This window comes from Pezoporus occidentalis, unplaced genomic scaffold (assembly GCF_034315485.1).
Source record: "Pezoporus occidentalis ecotype Australia unplaced genomic scaffold, CSIRO_AGI_Poc_V1 ctg182, whole genome shotgun sequence".
Taxonomy (NCBI): domain Eukaryota; kingdom Metazoa; phylum Chordata; class Aves; order Psittaciformes; family Psittacidae; genus Pezoporus; species Pezoporus occidentalis.
This window is the reverse complement of record NW_026913662.1, coordinates 382,586-406,282: the sequence shown is the minus strand read 5'-3', so window position 1 is coordinate 406,282 and position 23,697 is coordinate 382,586. Positions and strand designations below refer to the sequence as shown.

At 36.1% G+C, this 23,697-nt stretch overlaps 1 protein-coding gene across 3 annotated transcripts in view; it reads left to right on the top strand.

The window, feature by feature from the left end:
• The window catches only part of BLTP3B (bridge-like lipid transfer protein family member 3B), a 55,319-nt gene that overhangs the window by 3,142 nt on the left and 28,480 nt on the right, over positions 1–23,697 (top strand). The window contains exons 2-8 of one of the 3 annotated variants that reach the window (XM_062615457.1): positions 4,829–4,975; positions 13,900–14,062; positions 15,063–15,101; positions 18,207–18,298; positions 19,850–20,039; positions 22,288–22,428; positions 22,982–23,152. In XM_062615457.1, the coding sequence (XP_062471441.1) occupies positions 14,000–14,062; positions 15,063–15,101; positions 18,207–18,298; positions 19,850–20,039; positions 22,288–22,428; positions 22,982–23,152 (696 nt within the window). In that variant the 5' untranslated portion in view covers positions 4,829–4,975; positions 13,900–13,999. Of the gene's footprint in view, positions 1–4,828; positions 4,976–13,899; positions 14,063–15,042; positions 15,102–18,206; positions 18,299–19,849; positions 20,040–22,287; positions 22,429–22,981; positions 23,153–23,697 lie in introns of those variants that run through there. The other 2 variants (XM_062615456.1, XM_062615458.1) reach the window with 2 other exon arrangements.

Genomic DNA, 23,697 nt, shown 5'->3' with positions numbered 1-23,697 from the left:
GACCCAAACTGAATTTTGGAACAATTCTGTTATCTAAATGACCTTTTACCTTTGCAAAAGGTTTTTCTCTATATTGCGTCTTAAGAACTGTGAAGGTAATAGAGTTTATTTACTCAGTTTGTAAGAAACCTGTATCCCATGTCAGGATCTAAATTTTTAGCTTTCAGTCTTTTAAAAACTTCTAAAATATAAGCTATGACCTCTATGTTCAAGATTCATTGCTCTTCTCCAAGGCTGTGGTAGAAAATGAGAGGGAGGGAAGTAGAGAAACAAATTTTTTTTTTTGTTCTTCAGATTATGTGGTGCTTGGTGTAGAATATGAAACTCAATGATATCTGCGAAGCCAAAGACATGAGTTTGTCATTTGGAGGCTTGAATTTTTGTCACCTCCGTATTGTGTGAGGACAGGTTATTTTGTTTGTTTTTTTTTTTTTTGTGAATGTGATTGGTGAAGTGTCTTTATTTCATAATATATGTGCCCTAAAATGGAGCAAGTGTCTGTCTGGGTAGGGGCATTTATCTTTTATGAAGGTAGGAATGAGATACTCTACTGGGGAGTCTTCTGTGTAGTCTTGGGATCACTTAGTGTCAAGGTCTTCCCCAGTGGACTGAAACTTGTGTTGAATCTTCATATGTGCGATTACGTGTTTTCATAGGTGAGAGATTTCTTCTTGAACAGCGCTTATTGCAGGATTTTCTGTGCACTGCTCTGCTATGATAGAAGCACATAGCCTTCAGCATTACTTCTTTTTCCTGTTAGACTTTGTAGACAACTGTATGAAACAATAGTGTTAAAAATTTCCAGGACTCTGCATTGCACTATGCAAGTTCACAGTAGTGTTGCTGTATGCTGTCTGTAATTATAAGGGGATCACCCACTGCAGAGTGGGTACTGACAGAGGTTGGGTGGTTTTGGCTTTTAGTATCACTGACTGAAATTCCCTTTCTAGTTAATGTGTAGTCTTGAGTCTTCTGTGTAAGAATCCGCAATATCCATGCCTCTCTGTGAAAAACAGTTTTATTTCTCAAAATATATCTTGAGAAGCATGAAAGAAAGTTTACAAACTTTGCGTCTATATTGAGTTAAGTAGCTCCATTGACTATGACATTCTTCATCTGTTAGATACTATCACTTAAATTTACCAGTGTTTTCATACATATTTCATTTTTACATGTTTCAAGCTTTAAATTTACTTTCTTTGAATCTTATTTGCTATTTTCACAAAGAAAACAGTAAGAAGATTTACAGTGTTTGATATGGCAGAAATCCAAATTGTTTTCAGTTTGTGTCATAAGTTAACATTCTGCATGAACTTAGACCTTTTCTTTTGCTCACCTGAAGCAATAGATGTGAAAATAGTAAGATTTTAAAATGTAGTGCAATTTTCTTCTATTGTGACAACTTTTTTCACCTCATAGTTGGAAGTCATTCTAAAACACATATGAAAAGTGGTTTTACAAAGAATAGCATACTAATGGCATGACTATCAGAAATCATCTGATTTTGCTGTAAACAGTGATAACCTACATCATCTGGCACAACTTCACTGACACATGTCCTACCTAAATATTTGACCTTCACATCACCGTGCTTTTACACCAGTAAGACATGCCTGCTTGGTGAGGGATATTGCTGTCTGAAGAGACCTGAGGTGACTCCTTTTAGCAATTTACCAGCATAACACCTTTATTTGACCAGAATGGACTTGTTCTGTAACTGAATGCTTAAAATTATTTGGATGAGCTTTGAAACTTCTGCTGGTAGCAAAAGAAGTAGATTTTTTAGCTTATTTTCAGTTTTGTATGTTCCATTTCTGTGTCACTTTGTGTTCTTTGGCTGTCACAAAATTAAAGTGTGTACTTTTCTTAGAATAAGCATAAACCAGCTTCTCTCTTTGCTTGTACAGATTTTTACAGAGTGTATTCAACGTGACTGACTTTGTTGGCTTGTGTAGTATGTGGGAAAGTTGCAAAACACAATGTAGACTTAACAATCTGTGTTGTTCTGAATGAATCTGTGAAGAATCTGGATGCTTGTGGAATGTGTTCATCTAATAGGTATCTTTAGATGCTGCCCTTAGTGAAAGAATGACTTTGAAAAAGGACAGGTAGTAAAGCCAAACTGCTTGAGACAGCAGAAGAGAAGGAGGAGAAAGCAACTTAAAGTTTCATGATAATCCTGTATTTCTGAAATTCCCTTCTGTTTGTAACTTGGTACTTTTTGTATTTAAGTGGAAATTTCATGCCAACAGTTTTGTCTGGGAATGTGTTGGTAATGCTATGATGAGCTTAAGGAAATCAATAAGTGCTTTTTTTTTTTTTTCAACAACAGTAAAAAACTCATTCTTTTTTTTTTTTTTTTGGTAGCTTCATGCATTGTATTGCATTTTAAGCTTCTGTAACAGCACATCTTCCAAAAGGCCAAACTGAAATTGCTGTGGTGCTTTATAAAATTATAAACGTATTTTGGAGATAAATGAGCAATAATTTATTTACTGGTAGAATTCTTAATCATTACATTTATTAGGTTTTAATATTAAATCTTGTGTTACATCTCAGAAAGATGTCTTAAGCTTTCAGTAGCATTTGGGTTAATAAAATAAATGCACAGAGTTTGATTTCTAGTTTTCAGTTTGTATTACATTATTGTTGCAAAGGTATTATAAATCTGGATGCTGATTCTGCAGACTTTTTATTTGTACAATTAAAGTTCTGCTGAAGCTTTGCTGAAGTCAGATAACTCTTATCTATACAAAATAAAAATGCATTTGCAGTGTCAACGGGAATTAGCAGCATTTTACTTGTATAGTATAGGATCATTTTCTTTAAACATTTCCCAGAATAGTTTTGCTGGGAAATAAGTTTGAAAATAAAAATAATTTTGAAGATTGCTTTGTGTTCAAGTACCTGATATGCTGGTGTGTAGCATTCTTAGGAAGAAAGGGTGTTTGAGTAAAGCCTATGAGTAATAACGTTGTATCTTATTTTCAAATGATTATGGAGTATGTAAGAATAAAAACAAAGCCTACAGTTACATGTTTTGAAATTTGTTATTTCTGCTTCTGAAGCCTTGATGTTTTGTGGTCTTTTTTGTTGTGTTTGTTTTCTTAAATACAGAGAATGGTATAAAATATACAGAGGGGTATAAAAGTAGGTATTAAACTTCCAGAGTGAGAGGTGCCTGTTAAAGTGTATTTTTGGTTTGGTCTTTTTTTTTTTTTTTCCTTTCTTCTACAAGCAGATTAGCCAAAGGAGATTAGATAATTTCTGGTGAAAATCAGAATTTTGCAAATCATAAGAATAATTGCTAATAAGTCATAACAGAACTTACTAAGGTTTTGGCTGTTTGCAGGGGAACCCAGGTTTCACCATGCAGTAGCTCCTGCAGGAGTCATTCTGTACACCTTTGTGGAGATGGTTCCACAAACCAGGTGAATCAGGGTTCAGATCTCTTCATTGTCCCTTCTCTTCATGAAAAGAAGCAGGAGAAGAAAGTAAGAAAAGAGCTTCAATTCGGGCTGCGGCTTTTAGTACTTCCAGGCTCCCCTGCATGGATGTACAAGCTTTCCTGTGTGAAGAATGCCCCCAGCGCACATTTTGTGGCAGCTCTGCCGTGCAGCTTGCCATATAGCTTAAGAATGACAGAGCTTCTATTTTCTCAGAGAAGTTGGCTTCTTCTGTTGTCTGACTCCCAAGAAAGTAACCTTGGGATCAGCTACTCGGGAGTCTGGAAATTACTTGGGCTGCATACGTCTGGAACAGTTCTCATGTTGTAGTTGCTCCCGTTGCTGGGGATCTGGAAACATGAAAAAAATAGTAATTTGTAACAAGGTATCTGTAATTCATTTTAGTGATACATCTTTTAAACGCTGCTCAGATACCCCAGCATATTGCCCACCAAGGGCACTGCCCAAATGCTTGTGTTTTCCTGTAGCCAAAGGGAATTAATTATATTTTGGCTGAAGCATCTTTTCAAAGTGGACAGTTAATGAAAAAAAAAATAGGTTACCACATTTTCCCAAATTAAAGATTCTAAGTTTTAATTTTTAAGAAGCTAAATGTGCTAAAATTTCATAGCCTGCAAAATCAGAATGTCAAGTGTGTGCAGATCTTTTTAGCACTGCCCCAAATACAAAAACAAATCCAAGAAGTCCTCTTCTTTTATGCCTGTAGAGTTATGTTTCTTTAATATGAATTTGAATAGATGAAGTTGAGACACCTTTAATAGGAGCGAATCATAGAAGCATACAGAATCATAGAAAGGTTTGGGTTGGAAGGCACCTTAGAGATCATCTAGTTCTAACCCCCCTGCCACAGGCAGGGACACCTTCCGCTAGACTAGGGTGCTCAAAGCCCCTTCCAGCCCAGTCTCGAACACTTCCATGGATGGAAATCCATGTGGGCTTGAGGAAACCTTGGGCTAGGCAAAACAAAACTGAAAAGTCATCTCCTACTTCCAAATAAAATAAAAACCTATTTATGCTGTATCTCCAGGCTATCTTCCTTCTCACATTCCAAATATACTTCCTGAGTATCTCTGAAACCACTTGACTATATTATATAGGCTTTTTCTGCGTGATTAAAATTTTCTCCATGAGCTGTTCGCTTAACCATGGCTGCAATGTTGTATCAGACAGCAAGGGATATTCTCATGGGAATCTAGCATTTTACACAAGTCTGTTTCTTTTTCAGGTCTACAATGTCATGACGTGTAACAAACTGTTGTACTGCAGTTACCTTTAGTTAAAACTCTCTTACATTATTGTATCACTCCTTTTTCCCTTTGAACTTGATCCCTTGTGTGTCCCCTGTGTCCCATTCCCTGCAGCGATCCCAGCTGGCTCTGGTGGAGATCGGTTTGCTGTGAATATCCTTACTACCAAAATGAGTACCAGAAGCTTCTCGGAAGCCGTGGCAACTGACCACTTGCTTTCACCGGGAATAGGGGCCTTTTGTCTGAATACCTTGTCCTCAGGTAACTTCCCCTCTCCCACGTTTGTAGATTACATGTAAGAGGTGGTATGCATTTATATAAATTTGGGAGTGAAATGACCTCTATAAAATGTTACTTGGTTTTCTTCCCTGGTTTGTTTGGATTTTTTTTTTTTTGTAACTTACAACTCTGCAAAAATAATTGTTTGCTATGCACCTACATGAGTTTTTTATTATTATTTAAGTCCTAAACTAAATTTGCAAAACTGCTTTGTGAAGTAAATTAGCAATCTCATTATAAACATAAATACAATTAACATACATTTATGTTTTATTTTCTAAATGTAATCATCTTCTCAATATCTTTAGGTTATTTGAATTCTATTGTTTATAATTTACACCTACTTAATTCCTTTTCTTAACTTGATATTTATTACCTCTGTATCCATACTTGAAGGATCTGTCAGCTTTTTACCCAGTTCATATAAGAGAGCAGCTGCTGAATTTGTAATTGTCCTTGTAGTTAGTCTTATCAAAATATTTTGTTGTGACAAAACAGTTAGCATTAAAAAGATATCTGCTAATGTCACATTAATAAACGATGCAGTTTTCAAAAGGCAGATGTTGTTATGCTTTTACACTGCACCATTATTTCTCAATTTTAAAATTATTTTGCATCAAGTGGCTTTTCTTTGCATTGGATACAGAATGTTATGTTTTGAGTGGAATTTATTAGTCACCAAGAATAAGCAAATTCTTACAACATGAGGTGTTATTTTTGCTGTCTACAGTGTGGAAGGTGCATTACCTTGCTACGTATGGTTTAGTACATTAAGGATTTTATGTTATCTTACACTCAGCATATGCTCTAAGGTCTGTTGTGTAGCATTGTCATGTTTGAAACAAGTTTTTGTGGTTTGATAATATTGACCGTTTCTGTGCTTTTGTAATATGTAAGAAGACTCACAGAACAGAAAAGCTAATATTGGTCTTGCTTGAGCAATATTTTACTCTACACTGCATGAATTACGATCATCTTGTAAGCTCCTAATTTATGCACAGTGCTCAGCATGTGCATAAATGTCTGAGCAGATCTGCTGCATGACACATAATTAGATAATAGTCATTCATGACAGCAGCTGTTTCAGTTCTGCCTGTTCACAAAGAGCAACCAGTAGTTTTTCCAAATAGAAAATAATCTCCTGTATGTATTATTATAGAATTAACTGTAGGTTTATATACTGTCAAGAGCGTTGGTGGGGATGTCAGTATTTGAGAAGGTATGGAATGGGCCTTAGGGTGAATACATGAGTGTACTGGGCTGTCTTTAGGAACTCAGCTGGAGTAGGAGTCCATGCTGAAGTCCTCCTGTGTCATGATGAAATGGAAGCACTTATTTGTAAAGTATCAGCAGAGCAGATGTGCTACTCAGTGCTTCACCTCCTAGGGCAGGAATAACAAGGGTGATGTTCTGACACTGCACAAGACGTGTTATACAAGTGTGGGCTGGTTGTTGAGTTAGGGTCCTAATTCGTGGTTTGTCTGGAAAGGAAGATCTGTCTTTAGACCCTGGTAAGTCAAAGGGTGTCATGAGTGTTAGGTGATTCAAATCCTGTATAGAGCCTGGAAAGTCACACTTTCTGGAGCTGTAGGGTGGCAGGTGGAGTTTTGGACTTGTCTAGTATGCTATAACTCGTGGCCATCTTAGAGCAGTAGGTCCAGGGGGGTGTGCAAACAGGAATGCCCTGTCATGCTCCAGAGGGTTGGCCCCTGAGTGCCTCTTCAAGATGCTGTGCAGCAAATCATGTAGATCCTTTCCATGCTGGACATCCAGCAGGCTATGCAGGGCTCCCCATCTTGGACCTAGCCACCAAATACACACCTGACAATTCTACAGAAGTTCAAGGTGTGATTAAATAGAGCGCACAGGCATTCATGTGGAGTGGCCACATAATCTGTGACTAAAGGGGTGGTATTCTCCTGCACAAATTGAAGGGTATGAGAAGGCACTAGCCAGGTATCACAGGTAGTGAGGGGTGTACTTGAAAAGTCTGGTGACAGATACAGCTTCTTCAGTTGGTATTGCCATTTAGGAGCTCCCTGTGATTCCCTATAGCCTGCAGAATGAGGGAATGGTAGCCCTTGCAGTTCCTCTACTGTTAGGGCTTCTTGGGAGGAAACTGCGTGGTATTTGGGAATCCACGCAGATCACAGCATTGGTGATATGGATGGTTTTGGATAAAGGCTGGAGGATAGCCTCTCAGACCACCATAGTTATGTCCTCTATAGACTTGCATGCTGATTACCCACTGGCTGCTAACAGTTGTGGTGAGATTTGACAATGCTATGGTGATGCTCTCTTCCTGGTGCAGGCTGTAGGAGTGCCATTGTTTGTGGGAGTGTTTTTGTCAGAAATATTTAAATTTATTCTCACGATTGCTTATTTTTAGTGTAATGGACTATTCTTAAGTAAAGAACTTAAGCATTTATGTATCAGAATGTGTCTGGTTAATCCTACTATGTTGTAGGCATAAAAATATACTCCTTAATTGCTTTAAGCTTTTGGTTTTGGTACTGTATTCTATCCTGATGTTTTCATGGGCTTTAAAATGTTCTGCAATGAGTGTTTCCTTTTACTGGCTTTAAATGTGCTCCTTTTTAGTTTTGAGTGTGTTTTTGTTCTTATGTTAGATAAATAAGCATCCAATTAGCTTTTTGTGCAGTGCTCTTTACTTTGTCATTAATGTTTTTGTTTATCCTCTCTGTTTCTAAGTCAGTTTTAAAATTTTCAGAAATGGATATAACGTCCAAGATGAGTGCATGCCATCATATTTTGTGGTGATATTTAGTACTACTTACCATTCATTTTTTATGCGTAGAAGTACTTTAGCCTTCATGTATCCCAGGCAGTTTTTCATCATTTGTCTCTTATCTTAGAGCTTTATGTCCTAAAAATGTATCTTTCAATTAGAACCCAGTAGTTTCCATGAATTATATCTTCAGATGTTCAGTGTCTTGCATCAGAGTCAGCTGTTGCTGCAGAGCCAATTGTTGATGTCTTGGGTTCTTCAGAAGGTCAGTTTTCTGTGCACTAGATAAACATGACTTCAATCTTACCTGTCAACTTTTACACATTTTAACTCAGCCTGTGGAGCTAAAAGCCATTTACTTCAAATCTTATATAACCCATAGGTTATGTTTTCTTGCTGGGTGAAATACTACTTTTATATACTGCATTGTCGTGGTTTAAACCCAGCCAGACAGCTCGTTCACTCACTCCCCCACCTCCCCCCCCCCCCCCTTCCCTCCCCCTACGCCCAGAGGGATGGAAAGGAGAATCGAAAAGAATGCAACTCCCACAGGTTGAGATAAGAACAGTTTAGTAACTAAGGTGTAACACAAATCACTACTGCTACCACCAACAACAATGATAAAGGAAATAACAAGGGAAGAGAATACAACACTTCAGCACCAGCTGACCGATAACTCGCCCCCCCAGCCCGACCAAGCACTGACCGATACCTCCTCCAACCCTGCAGTCCATGAGCCCTTTCGGCTAACTCCCAGTTTACATCCTGGGCATGACATGCTGCGGTATGGAATACCTCTTTGGTCATTTTAGGTCAGGTGTCCTGTCTCTGCTTCCTCCCGGCTTCCCTCCTCCCTGGCAGAGCATGAGGCTCAGAAAGTCCTTGGCCAAACCAAAACATCATTGTTATCAGCTCTGTTCCCAGGCTGAAAATCAAAACACAGCACTGCACCAGCTACCAAGAAGGAGAAAAATGACTGCTAGTGCTGAACCCAGGACATGCATTAAAATAAGAATATCCCTAGGACAGCCAGGATCCACTCACAGGTTTCTGTTATTTCTGTTATTTCACCATTTTTTTTTTCTATGGTATCACTAAATCTGTTCAATGCATTTGGACATACTAGATATTGTTGGTCTTACAGTCTTCTAACCAATTTCTTCATCTAACCTTAAGCCGTTACTGTGTAAGTATTTTTTTTTTTTGGTAGAAGCTTTTGGGATGCCTTTTGGTTGAAGCAGTTAAATTACTAAGAAAAGATGTGAGTTGCTTGAGTCTAATCTTGTTTCACAGGTCTGAAAGATTAAAATAGACATATTTTACAGAAGCTTGGGGTTTGTATTTTCCCCCTCCCCTCCCACCTGGTCTATTACATTCATGCAGAATTTTCATTAGTGCCTTACTGTTTGAATACAGGTCAATCATTTGTTGCATCTATGAAGTCTTGTCTTTCATCTGTCTGCCATTCACCTAAAAGCAGCTGAATCTTTAATCCTGTATGACTATAGTCTGTCTCACCTTTTGTTTTCTTTTTTTTGTCATACCTGGATCAAGAAGAGAATGCTGCTAAGAAGTTTTCTGAATTTCATTGTGCTTAGACTTGTTTTTTAATCTAGGGAGTCTGTCTTTTTCTCATCTAGGACTTGCAGCCATCTAAGTAGATCAAAGCATCTTGCTATTTTGGACTTGTGATATGCTGCCATGGGGAAAAGTATAGCAGTGCTCCTGAACTCAGTATTTGCAGGTGATGTTTTGTTTCTGAGACACTAGTATTTCTTCTGGCTACAGGAAAGAAAATACAAGAGAGGAAATTGTTATGTTGCCTACAGCACACTATTTGCTGTGACCTTTTTTTTTTTTTTTTATTTTCCCCTCCTTATTTAAAGGTGGGAGGGATTTAATTTGTTTGTTTGCTTGTTTTTAAGTTCAGGCAAGTTACTGAAAATCAGCTTTGATTTGTGGTGTCGCATGGGATGAAAGGAGATAATCCGTAACAGTACATACACTGGTGATCCCAATGCTTTGTTTCTGTGGCAGATTTGACAAGAGTTACTTCTGTTCCTCTTCTATTTAAGCAAGAAGTCTTAAAATTTGAAATGGTACAGTGAGCAGAACGATAGACCTCACTCTGTTACCTAGTCATGGGAGGCCAGTATCTTCCTTGGAAGCTCAGTATCTTCCTTGGAAGCTCAGTTGAAGTCATATGGAGTTCCTTAGTAATCTACTAATACGGTTGATCCAACTCTAACAGGAAAAAACCCACAACAGTTATCTGTTCCATTTCTGCTCTTTTATTATTGATATAGTTGCGAGTCCTTGGTAGGGCATGCTTCTCTTTTTCAGAGCTGGTTGTTTTGAACTGCACAACTTTTTAAGGAGTTCTGTGTCATAACAAGATGATAAGCAAAACATGTGGCATATATTCTGATTTAATAGTCTGTCACGATCAGAGCGTACATGTAGGATCAAGTCCCTGCAGGAATTTTATTTAAAAACCAGGGGAGGCAGATAGTAGAGCCTGGTGGAAAAGGTTCTATGTTCATTAGATGTGCAAAACATCTCAGAATCCCATGTCCAAATGGGATCCAGACTTTCATAATTTCTCTATTAAATCCAGAGGTTGGAGTTCCTGTTGATGAATTTACAAAGCATCTGGTATTCTTTCTAAACCTTCGTGGCGTGCTGCTCCAAGCTTCATGTGGTCTTTGGCCTTCATTAGACAAACCATAAGCTTGTGCTTTCACAGAAATGTTTCTCCCATCTTCTCCACTGTTTTTTATTTCTAGTTTCACTTCTTGGCCATCTTCTCTGCAAGCATGGTGGAGTGTTCCATTCAGAGCTTCAAGCCTGCATTGTCACAAACAAAACTGGGCAAGGAAAATAAGAACACATCTTCTGTGTAGGTGTTTTAGTTGTTTTAGAGAGAAATGAACGGAAGGTACTAAAAGAACTGTTGTGGTCCTGAGAAAATACAATGATTTTAATTTATTACTGTACATATGCTTACTACTTTCTTGTTATTGTGCAGTCTTTTATGCTTTTCACTAAACTCTTAGTCTGTGCTCTGTAAATTAAATTTGAACCATCAATCTAACTGCATAGTAATATTTAGTGCATGTGGTTTTATATATATGTGCGTGTATGTGTATATATATACACACAAGGGAGGTATATCAGGCTGCTTGTGATATTCACAACTTTCTGTATTCTGGCATTTAAAGTGTAAAATATTTTATAGTATTAGTCTACCTTATGAAATTGAATATTAAATCTGAATTGAAATTCATGCTGTTGGCTATAGTAATTCAAACCTGAAATCCTGTATTTTGGGAAAGGAAGGGTAGCTTGTGAAATTGAAACTAAATCCATGAAAACAGTTTTGCTAAGAATTATCTTGTGGTATTAGCAAACTGAGTATGTATTGCCTCAGTAACAGTGATGTCTTACTGGCACAGCAAAACAGTGAAACAGAAAGCTTTGATGAACTCGACCATGTCCTTTATTTCCATTCTTGTTCCCCTTCCCTTTCATTTTTCTCTTTTCTGCTTTACTTACTTCATGTACTGAGCAGTGGGTATTAATATTTGATCTGTTCCCCAGGAAAGAAATATCAGTCAGGATTTCATGGGATGTTGTGCAGGGAACTGGACAATTGTTGTGGCCTCTGCTCCCAGTTTGACCCAGTTTTTCAGGAGTAATTAACTCACTCTGAGGAATGAACACCAGGGTGAAAATCAGTTGGCAAGCTGGGGCAGGGCTGTTTGCATGTGCCAAGTTGGAGAGAAGAACGTGTGCATATTATGAAGCTGGTGACAGTTCTGAGTAGTTGTAAGAAAAGCTCATAGAGAATTTTAAAACGGTTTTCCCCAAAGGTTTCTAATCATGAAGCATCATGATACAATCAAATATTTCTAATTACTACATATTCAGAATTACATGAATCTACCCTAACTTTATGGAAGTACTTATCTGCTTTACATAAAACTGTATCATAAATATGATAGTTGTCATAGTTCAAGCAGTTATGCATTCTAGGTTACAGTACTGGCCAAGAGGTATAGTGCTTTAGCTACAGAGATAGCTTGCCAAACTTCAAAGCCATGCTGACTCCTCAGATTTTGTCTGGCAATAAATATTAGAAAACATCTCCAACATCATAATATTCAGAATAATATTAACATTTAATGATAAAATTGAAAGTTAAGAATACTAAAATACTAAATAGCAGATTTTATCTGGGCAACAATTTTATCAGTGATGATTATACTAACATAAGTACGTGTGTCTGTGGCACATCTTTTCCCTGAGTTTCTCAGTAACTGTGAAGCACACCAGAAAGAAAAGTCAAAGTACTGTGGCTTGGCGGGTCATGTCCTAGTTTGATGTACCATGGGATCCTAGAACAATACTATTTGGAGAGCTGTGGTTGCCTTAAGGCATTTATTTATTTATATATTTTAAATTCAGAATACTGTCCTTTTTGTCACTTGGCCCTTCTTTTAATTTTATGCATGAAGATCTGAATTCTTGTAAATTCTAAATAATGGGTATGATCACATTGTGTTTTGTAGGTCTAGCTGCCCATATAGGACAACTTCTAATCCTTTATTTCTGAGGTTAGAGGCTGCTGTATAAAACTAAGGTTATCCTGTTATATTAAATGTATGAAATAGTTCTAAAGTGCTGAAAATATCCAACAGACAAACAAAAGTGTATTCTATGGAACAACTGAGAAGGAGCGGGAAACTGGAACAGAAACGGAAGGGTTGGCATCCTCAGTGGAAAGTTGGCTCTGGACAAAGCAGACTTGGTGTTTGTATAGTATGAAGTTACTATGGGTTTTGGGGAAACACCACAGACTTACAGCATCCACTCATCAGTCACATTCCACCTGTGGAAGTGGAAGGAAGAGATCTGCTGCTAGAGGTGCCTACACCTGAAATACCTTCTCACAATTCACCTGTTAAGAGTTTCTTTCTGTGACTTTCGAAATGAAGGGTTTAGTCCTACAGGTGGAAATCCTCTTACGTTGGTCTATGCTGAATGAAGCAGCACTCAGAGCATTTTTCCTTTGCTGACTGCAGAAAAGGTAACAAATTCAAAGCAACACTCTCAGAAGAATTAATAAAAATATGTAGAAGAGGGGAGGGGAGAAGTTATGCACCTTGTTGAGATTGCTTTCCCTGTCCTGCTCCTTGTTGGGAGGGAATGGCTCATATTTTGTCTGTTTGAAGGATGTTGGAACTATCTCTAGATTGGTGTTGCTGTCTCCATTCTTGTAAAATTAGATCCAGTTCATGGGCAGAAACAATTTTCCATGGCAGAATGCAAGTGTGGTTAAGTATAGCCTTTTCTTTAGCTTGTGGTAGATATAATGCTACAGCTGGGGTACCCATGATTTTTCCTGTGCTAGCTATCTCCCAAGGATGTGAACCGTCTGACACAGTTGCATAGATCACAACAACAAGCCAATCACAACACCTTTGAAGTATAATGAAATATATTGCATATGTACTCTTTTAAATGGTTGCATTTTTTAGCCCTTGTATATCAGATTGACCTTCAATTTTTCAACCAATATTTTATATACACCATGCTGTTATGTGTGTTTAAATATATGTGTGTTTTTCTAACTTATATTATGAAATTCTGTGGTTAAATCTAATGAATACTGTAAATATATATAAAAATATACTGTTTACAAGGAGTAGGGTTTTTTTGGTCCTTGTGAGTGAATTCTAGCCACTCCTGCTTGCTCTAAGGATGACAGTATAATTTGTAGAGGTTTTGTTTTGTTTTGGTTTTTTTTTCCTTTTGAAAAAGTAAAGAAGAGTGAAATAGATTCACCTCTACCTTATAGAGTTTAAAATAAGTAGTTAAATACTTTGAATCAAGGATTTGTTATTCTGCATGATAGAAAAATTAGGAGATGCCTCATATCTCATGTATTTGCAAATGGGGTTAATGAGATGCAAAACTTTAGAGGGGCAAAGCAATTCAATGGTAGTATTTCTTTTCAGGGTGAAATTGCACCTAAGATGATTTCCTTACCCCCTCCCCCCCCCCCGACCATTGCTTTAAGTTAAATCGTCAGCTCTGTGTGGGACAGTTCTAATTGCTTTATCTGCATTTATTTAAGGTGCATGTTTGTTTTTAGATTCACCAAAAATCTGTCACCTGACAAGATCAACCTGAGCACACTGAAGGGGGAAGGTCAGCTGACCAATTTAGAGCTGGATCAAGAGGTACTTCAGAACATGCTGGATCTTCCAACATGGCTTGCTATAAACAAGGTCTTTTGCAATAAAGCATCCATTAGGGTGAGTAATTTATTGTGCCGGAATGGTAATTAACCAAGTCTTTTTTTTCCTTTTCTGTCTCTGTAAAATTTCAGGCAACTTTGTATTCAGAGAAAATTGTGATGAGTGCTTGATAAAATTTTTGAGAAATTAATTGCCAGCACTAATTTCTTACTAATTTTTGTCTTGTAATGATTGAATATGTATGGAAACAATGAAGATACGGAGTGATTGTTTTACTTATTTATTTATTGTCTGAGTAGAATTTATTCCTGCATGTTCTAAAATAGGGGTAGAGATAAAAGTATGTATTTTCTCATGGTAATGAGTCTATTATAGTTATTTATTTTTATCATATATAGTTTTTTTTAATGTGTTATTTCTTCTCGTTGCCGCCCCCTTTCTATTGCTTTCCCTCCTGTTCCTTTCATATTTCCAAAAATATCTTTCTAAAGGATTCTGGTCTCTGGGAAATGTGGAAACAGTCTAATTCTAGAAGAAGTTGTGGTTTTGGTCCTAATGGCTGCTAGGTATTGAAGCAATGTATGTCATTTCTCCTAGATTACTCTTCTTACAAGAGTCAGAAGTGAATCTATGACTTCTTTTTGACAGCAGTTAGGATCTGGTCAAACTTTGGCATCTCTCTTTAGTCTTTGGCATCCAATTGTAGGCCAACAGTGCAAATGTGGATTTTCTTTCCTTTTAAAGGAAAGAATGTGGAAGATGGTGCTGCTTTTACTCATGCATGATAAGTCAGTATTAAAGACACAGATTCTATTTTCTTCCTCTGTTTTCTGCTCAGTGATAAATAAATTTTGAAGTTCTGTTTTTAACACCTAAAATTTATGTGTGTGTATAAATTTACAGTATTTTAAGGCAAACATAATATTTTGGAAGTAATATAATTGAGTTCAGGAGTTGCAAATATAATGTATATGCATAAACCAGATGCTAAACAAAATATTTATTTTACTGTATTTTTAATATTTATTTTGCTTTAGAATAATGTTTTGCCTTGCAGATACCGTGGACAAAATTGAAAACACATCCTATCTCTTTGGTAAGTTCTTAGATCAACTCCTAAATATGCTCTGTGTAGCAGAATTTGTCTCAAATGTTTATATAGTTCTTTTGACTTGACTCTAGAAATAACTGAAACATTAACAGGCCATTACAAAGTGCCTTCTGGGTAGTGGCAGATGGAGACAAAATGCCTTAATGTTTTCTTTGGGAGGTTTGTTTTCTTAATCTGTGGCTTTGGGTGTCATCACTATAATGTTTGATTTAGCTAATTTCTGTCAAGTTCTTCAGTCATTATGTCTTAATTTGGGTTCACCTGAAGGGTAGATAATAGTCAATCTAACCCTTATACAAGTTTCTGCCTGTCTTTTAGAGCTATCTTTTTTTAAGGACTTTTTTATTCTACATCTGTATTCACGCAAATGATCTCAGTTACTGCAGGTCTGATACACATAACATTACAGGGTTTCTGTAACAGCCTTGGATTCAGCCTGGATATAAACAGGATCTAAAATGTGTAAATAGGACTCAATAATAGTTAGAAGTAATGGTAATTCTTGCATTTGTTTAATTTTGTTCTTTAAGTATACTAAGAAATGTGCTAGCACCAGAAGTTATTTGCTTGATGATGGCTAAACTTTCTTAATTGTGTTTAGTTAGGAATGAAGTCCTTTAACTGTCATGCTTCCAAGTCTTGCTGTGAATTCCTGAATGTGTTTGTAATTCCTTAGTTCTAAATCAGACTTGGGAAAGACATGTTTTAAATACTTGATGGATTTGCTAGTGATCTAGTTATAATGTCCCAGTGTTTGTACTGTCTCTTCCTTGACACACAGAGCTTAAAGTGTTGTAATGCTGAGGTGGGATGATTCCACCTCTTGACTGCAAGATGCAATTGCCAAATTGGGAAAATCAGTTTAAGCTGTGCTATTCTTAATGATTACATACTTTGGCTTAAGGTAGCAAGGCCTGATTGTTTGCTTTGCTCCTGTTGAACTTGTATTAGTGATCTTAGAGGCTAAGATAACTTTCAAGGTTACCTTTTTTACACTGCTTTACAGAAGGCTTTCCTTGAACAGTGCATTACATAGATATCAAAAGTTCAGTTTTCAATGGTAGACTGTACAACAGGCTTTTTGACTTCTAAAGGAGGGGAAATCAATGGCTTAACTGTCCCAACTTCAGCCCCTTATTACATCACTGAACTTCCTCTATTTTGGAGGGTACTTTTTCCTACGGAAAGTTTGATGAAATTGGAATAGCATCCTCTTTGCATAGCTTAGGGGGTAACTAGAACCCACTTGTCTAGCCGAAGGCTCTTTCATTGAGCTGAGTTACCCTTTGTGAAAATCTGTCTGTTAACGTAGTGGCAAATGGTAAGTTATCTTTGCTCATAATCAGTTTACGTTTCTATATGATAAAGAGTGTAATTTTAGATTTTATATATAATAGATATATTAGATATTTACATTATACATTTATATGATAGTATAGTTTATAGGAGTGTTTTGGGGACCCAAGGATGCTATGCATCAGGTTTTCCTCTATCAAAGTACAGTATTTGCCAATGAGAAAAGAATAGACAGATATCTACATCCAGTTGTTCTTTGTTAACTCCTACTTAATTATGGAAACTCCTTAAATCACTGCCCTACTGTTCTTTCAGCTATTCGTGCAGTGAAGGAAGCTGTTCCAAAGGTTTCAGTCTAAGACACCTTAAAAGAGTGGTCAAACATCCAAAAATGTTAGGATGACCAGGAGAAATCTTGTCTTTCCCCCATGACCTTTGAACTAGTTGATTGGGGTTTTCTTCTTGTTTTCTTCTGTTGCTGTTTTGCAGTGTGAGTTTTTCATTGAGACAGCTGAGAATCAAAATATAGTGAAGTATAAATAAATCCAGAGTAGAGAATTTATAAACTTCTAGATGGTAGTCAGGGCATTTCATGGGTAAGAGTAGCATAGAAAAATGTTTGTGGAGCAAGTGGGTCATGAAGACAGCCACAATTAACATAATACAATAATAAAGCCCAGTAGGTAGGGCAGGTTGAATCATGAAAAATCTAAAATCGAGGATGAAGCTTTTTAGTGTGCTTTGTTTGAGCTAAGAGAGGGTAAATGAAGGAACTCAGAAGGAACGGTACATAGGAAGTAGGTGTTGTTTTGAATGAGCTTCCAGTGGAACAAGATTTCAGAACTGTAAGCCTTAAGTGAAAAGCCTTTCCACGTTGTACAATAAATAGAGGTCACAACCATTGTAAGTAAGTTAGGAGAATTTTGGATTTATTCAGTGGTTGGGAATATGGTTTTGCATTGGCTTGTTCCCATTCTGTTCGTCCCCCTGTTAGTACGCATTATTTATGATTTGTGTTACTTTTCTGCTATTTAAATATAGCCTTCAGTTAAAATAGGATTTAGGTGTCCCATTCCCTTAATTCCCAGTGTTGTTTGTAAGGGTCCCACTAGAAATACAAAAAATACAATAATAGCATACAATTTTACTATAATTTGACATATCGCAAGTTATACTAGAATGTATCTTTTTAGAAACTACTTGTTTTACTAGAACTTCTGAAGGTTTGTATACGCACACGGGTGTATACATACTATGTGTGTAAATATTATATGTATTCAGATTTTGTTTTAAAGATGCAGCACAAATCTTGCGTCTATTATCTCAAGTTTTAGTGGACTAGTTTCAAATATTTTTCATTAAAATTTCCTGACCTTACTGAACCATTTAACACATCAGTGGTGTTAAATATTTCACTGACAGAAAAACCATGCAGGAAGAACACCCAGATGTGTATGCATTAAGTCATGCTCATTTTGAAATACGATTTTTGAAAATGTGTGTGATAATAGTAGTTGGGATCAAGAATTCTGTAATACAGTATTTGACTGGAAAGGTCTGTTAGAATTCATTAAATTTAAAAATTCATATGAACAAATTTAAAAAAAAAATCTGATGCATTATAAAAGTTTATGGGAAAATTGACATGGTAAGAAATGTTCTATGTATATTTCAGAAAAAATTCTCAAAATATTTTTATTTTTGGTTGGTTGTTTTTTTTTGTTCTTCATATGTCATCTGTTTACTTTGTTACATCTTAGGTCTCCAATTCTTTGTTTTGTTTTGTTTTTCAAGTCCTTGGATAAAGTTGTAATGGAAATGAGCACATGTGAAGAGCCACGTGCCCCTAATGGACCCTCTCCTATAGCAACTGCATCTGGACAGAGGTCAGTGATGATATTTACATTGATCCAGAAAAGTTTAAATGACTATAAAAGAGTTAGATCAACTCCAAATTTCAAGAAGTATGTAGAGTTGCAGCTTGCCATTTCTGTGTCTCCAAAATTTTGCTTATGGGTGGAGTGACATGTGTAGTGCAAATGGAACTATCCAGACACAGGCCTGGTAAGAATGTCTGAACTGTGCATGGAACTTCGTAGAAATGTTTCATATGTGTGCGTCTACTGCATCAAGCATCAAGTTTAATTGATGTTAAGGTTTTTGAAAATTTAACGTTTTGCCTTCGTTCTCATTAAAAAATATCTAGCACAATGGGTTGTTTTTTATTTCTCCTTTGGCCTAAAAAATCCCAGTATTAAGGGCTGTTTGTCAGTGTGATGTTTTAAAGTTCCATTTTTTAAATTGTATCAGCCAAATCTAACTGAAGGAATTTGTGCACGCTTTATAGCCTAAAACTCAATTAATTTGGTGGGACATTATAGCATTACATCAGGGATTTCCACAGTCACAACCACACTAATCATTTCCTTTTTACAGACCCAAAATGTTTTTCAGTGGGCATAGGGACCCATATATAGAGAAACTAATTTAATGATATAATTGCTTTTCTTGTTTTAATTTCTACATAATATGCAGAATGTGTCCGTGGGTCTTTACTGTCTCCTAGGGTACAGCTTGAAAATCATTGCCGTAGAGATTCCATGTAGGACGGAAGTTATAAAAAGGAAAAGGAATGACAAACCACATAAACTGTATTTTTTTTAAAAGCAGAAAAAAATATCCGAAGTAAAAAAAAAAATTGGATTTTAAAAGAATATTTAAAATACAATTTTCCATTCACTAATCAAAAACATTCTGAACACGTAAGATTTTTATTAAATATTAATTGAAACTGGCTTATATTTTTCAATACCGGAATGCATGTTGATTTGTTGTAAAAATTTAACTGCCATTTAGGATGCCTTTCTTTTCTAGAATGAAACAAAACAAATACTTCATACTATTTTGCATGTATGAAAGACACTAGTGTAAATGGATGAAATAATGCAGTTTATAGAGATAAGTACTAACCAGATTGGAGTTGTCAAATAATTAGTTTGATATGAATTACTCCTAATGCATACATACGAGTAAGATTTTTATGTAATGCTGTACTATTAATTGATACATTTATATATATGTGTGTGAAATATTCATAATGAAAAATTGCATTTATTGTTACACTTCATGGAGATTGATCTTAGTCCAAAATATGTTTTTTTAGTAACTATTTTGAGGATAGGATCATAGGGTGTAAAATTATTGTAAACTAGATCAAGTGTATTTACAAAAATTCATAACTGGGGAATGCATTAGGATCTTATTTTATAGTTTGCTTCATGTTGGCATCCCTGCCCATGGCAGGAGGGTTGGAACTAGATGATCTTAAGGTCCTTTCCGACACTTAACTGTTCTGTTACATTTCAGCTGTTCAATAAGTTAAACTTTGTGCCCTTTCATTAGGTGTGTATTTAATGTGCTGGCATTTCACTTTTTAGTGAATATGGCTTTGCTGAAAAAGTGGTAGAAGGCATTTCGGTTTCTGTGAACTCCATTATAATACGGATTGGTGCAAAAGCCTTTAATGCTTCATTTGAACTATCCCAGCTGAGAATATATAGTGTAAATGCAAACTGGGAACATGCTGACCTCAGATTTACCAGAATACAAGAAGCTCAACGTGGAGAGGTAAATACTGCCTTTTGGTAAACTTTTTTCCTTGTTTTTTGGAATAAAGGAGAAGGAAGTTGAATTGCAACCTTACACAGTCTAGGAAACATGCTGTTACTGGGAATAGAGACATTCTGTGCTCAGTAATTTAATCTAGGAACACAAGGATATAAAAATGGGGGATGTGAGTCAGATCAAATGTTATGTCTGTAAATGGTGTCCGAAGTGAATGCTTAGGGAAGAGTGAAGACCAGGGCAGGCATATGTACTGTTCCCCTCTTACTTTCTCCAAGCTTGTAACCATTTTGAAATGCAAACTAGAAAAGACTTGAGGAGTACTGGAACAGAAGAGAATGGTATATTAAGTGTGGAAAGGTAAGGTGTTGTGCTGTTTTCGTTCTTACTATTTTTAAAGCTTTAACTGGTTATTTATTTGCTTGCCAGGGTGTGCCTAATAAGGTTTTTTTTTTCTTTAAGCAGTTTCAAATGAATGTTAATAAAGTTCCTATGCAAGAGTTAACTATTTTTCTTAGAATAACTAAATCGTATGTACACAAAAAAGTAATCGCAGTCAAGTGCATACTTTTCTACTGTCTGTGAGAACTTAACATGGAAGTCTTAAATTATTGTACACCATTTGTTTGCTTTCTCCCATGTAACCAGAGTAAAATGTATAGAGTGCAAGGTTGATTCTAAATATTATATTGTTATTATTATATTGTAATATATTGTATTGAGAGACTTATTTTAGCATGCATCTGTCTTGGGATAAGCGTTTGAAATTTTGCCCATGTTGGCCCATTTCTAGGTGATTATTCCAGAATAGACTTTACTCAGAGATAAGGAGTCTGTTAGTTGCTTTTTATGTAGGAAAAGAAACCCCAAGAGAATGTTAGTTAAAAATACCACAAAAAGAATAAGTCAAACTGTTTTTCTAACAGGTTATCTTTCCTGCAGCTTATCTGTATTCTAATGCTCATGTGTTAATGAAGTTTAAAGAGGAAGAGTTAAAGTTTGATCAGATGGAATTTTGTGTTGCCATATCTTTTGATGTTGTGCTTCTTAGGAGGAGTTTTATGCCTAACAGTTGCTCCATACACAGCAGACCTTTCCTTGGGGAATGGTTTCTTTTCGAGCACTTTATTCTGGAAACTGCAGTGAATGATTTGTTAGCAGTAAATTGCATGAAGAGGTGGAAAAAATAAACCCAATGCTGTAGCATAACTTGTGCTAAACTATATTTTTAGGGAGTAAGCTTTTGCCTTTGCACTGTAGTTACACTCTTGATGTAGTAAGAAATCTCCTCAGAATTTTTTAGAAGCTTCCATTCATACTGTATCTCCTGGATGAGGAGGGTAAGTACTCTGCTTTTCTGCAAATAGTGTTTTTCAGGCTACTTTGCACTTTGCCTTTCCATCTTGCTCACTTTGTGTGTGCCTCCTTCCCAAGGACATTGAGTGTGTTTTACTTAAGTTTGTGCTTGTATTTGCAGGACATAGGCTGTACAGTTTTCAAATTGACAAGAGAATTGCAGTTGAAAAATAAGATGCATACCAAACAAACTCTTCCCTGTTCCACTTTCTTCATGGCTGATCTTTTTTAATTCAGAGAGTAAAGAAGGAAGGAGTTTTAGGGAAACTAGAAATAACATTATTTCGTTGGGTTTTTTTCCCCCCTTTTAGTGTCCTATTCTTTTGATGTTCTCCATGATGAGACATGGGATATCTGCTTGCTCTGTCTTCTAGAAATCCATGTAATGTTTCAAAGCTTGTGGGGTCTATATGGCATACAATGTACTCAATGTTTAACTTTCAATTGAAATAAAATACTTCAAAAACCTCTTCCATCCTGTAGCTTTGCTTCCCTCCCTGTTCTTTTCCTGCATACTCTGATTTAACATTTTGAAACAAAACCATGCAATCTTCTTTCTTTCGTCTATCAAAAGCAACCTAGTATGCAAAAATTGTAACCATTATTTTCTTCTGAGTATTTGAAATGCTGCTTATTACCTCTGTCTGCTTGGGACTAGCTTAACATTTCTGTGACATTCTGGAGGCAGAGAGAAGGATCCAGGCTTTACATCCTGACACCTCTAAGTAGAATAACAAGTGACATGAATTTGTTCTGTTGATATGACTGCATGAAGGATGTATGTGAGTGTGTATGTGTGTATATATATGCAGATATATACATGCACATGCTTAGGCAGAAGTAAGCTGCCGTATTGCATGAAGGTGGTATTTTTTTTCTTTCTTTCTCTTTAAAGGTTTTGACTTTTAAAGAAATCAACTGGCAGATGATCAGAATAGAGGCAGATGCAATCCAGAGTTCTAAGCATGAAATCATGAGTGCTCCAGTTCGACTGATTACTAACCAATCAAAAATTAGGGTCACACTTAAAAGAAGGGTAAACGTGAAAGTCTTTCATTGTTTTATGAATTAATTTTTAATTATGCTCTTACTGCATACATGGACATAGGAGAGGTTTTAAATTTAGGCCATATAAAATGTAAAATTCCCAGAACTCAGTTTTTACTAATGTAATTAGTAAGACTGTAGAGTTTACAAGAAATACAGCAGGCAGAATTTGAAGATGCAGACCTTGCTCAGGTCCTACTAATGAAATCATTTGTTCTGCAGAGCTTTGTTTATGGCGAGGCTTGTTTTACTTCTCTAGATCCACAGTGTTAACATTACCTACATTTAGAGAAATGCATCAATTTAATATCTAATGCATTCCAAGCAAATAAAAAGTGGGGTATAAATATATTGTATCTTAGGTACTTTTTAGTTAATGAGAAGAATACAATTTAAAAATAAAAAATGTTTGCTATTTATGTGGAAGAAATTTCATTTTGGAGGAAGTGTAGTTTTGCATGAATTTTTTTTTCTTATATTTGATTTAAGACGTTTAAGTACTTAATGCACCCATTTAACTTGGTTAAATTTTTATTATACAGTTAAAGGATTGTAATGTAGTGGCATCAAAACTGGTTTTGATTCTGGATGATTTGCTGTGGGTTTTGACTGATTCCCAGTTGAAGGCCATGGTGCAATATGCCAAATCTCTTAGTGAAGCCATAGAGAAATCAACAGAACAGAGAAAAAGCTTGGCTTCTGAAGCAGCACAGGTATGAAAATTGTCTCACTATATAATTAACAGGTGTTCTAAAATGCAACGCAGTGTAGCTAGTTATGTTACTTTATTTTGGAGAATGTTCAGTTACTCATTTTCATTCAGCTGGATAAATTACATTGGGAATGAATCACAGGCTATTTCATATGTGAATGAATATAACAGACTCTATTTGACAAGATTTTGTGTATTCATATTAATTACAGGAAAAAGTTGGATTTCTTTATCCATGCACAGAGTATGTAAACTTACACGTTAACAGTTGATTAACTGTTTAGTACATTTGTTCCCCAAATATTTTCTGGTTATGAATTAATGAAAGTAATAATTAAGACACACTAAGGTAACCTTAATGTGGGGATAGATATGCTTACTATAACAACTTAAAGTGCTTGTCCAGTTTATTTTCATGGTATCAAAAAATTAGCTTTTAGTAGAAGCGTTCCATCATGCGGCTCCCTCGTTGGTATAACTGGTGAAAAATTCTACTTTTAACATATTTGTGCTGGCATGGATGTGGTATAGATGCTGCACGTAAGA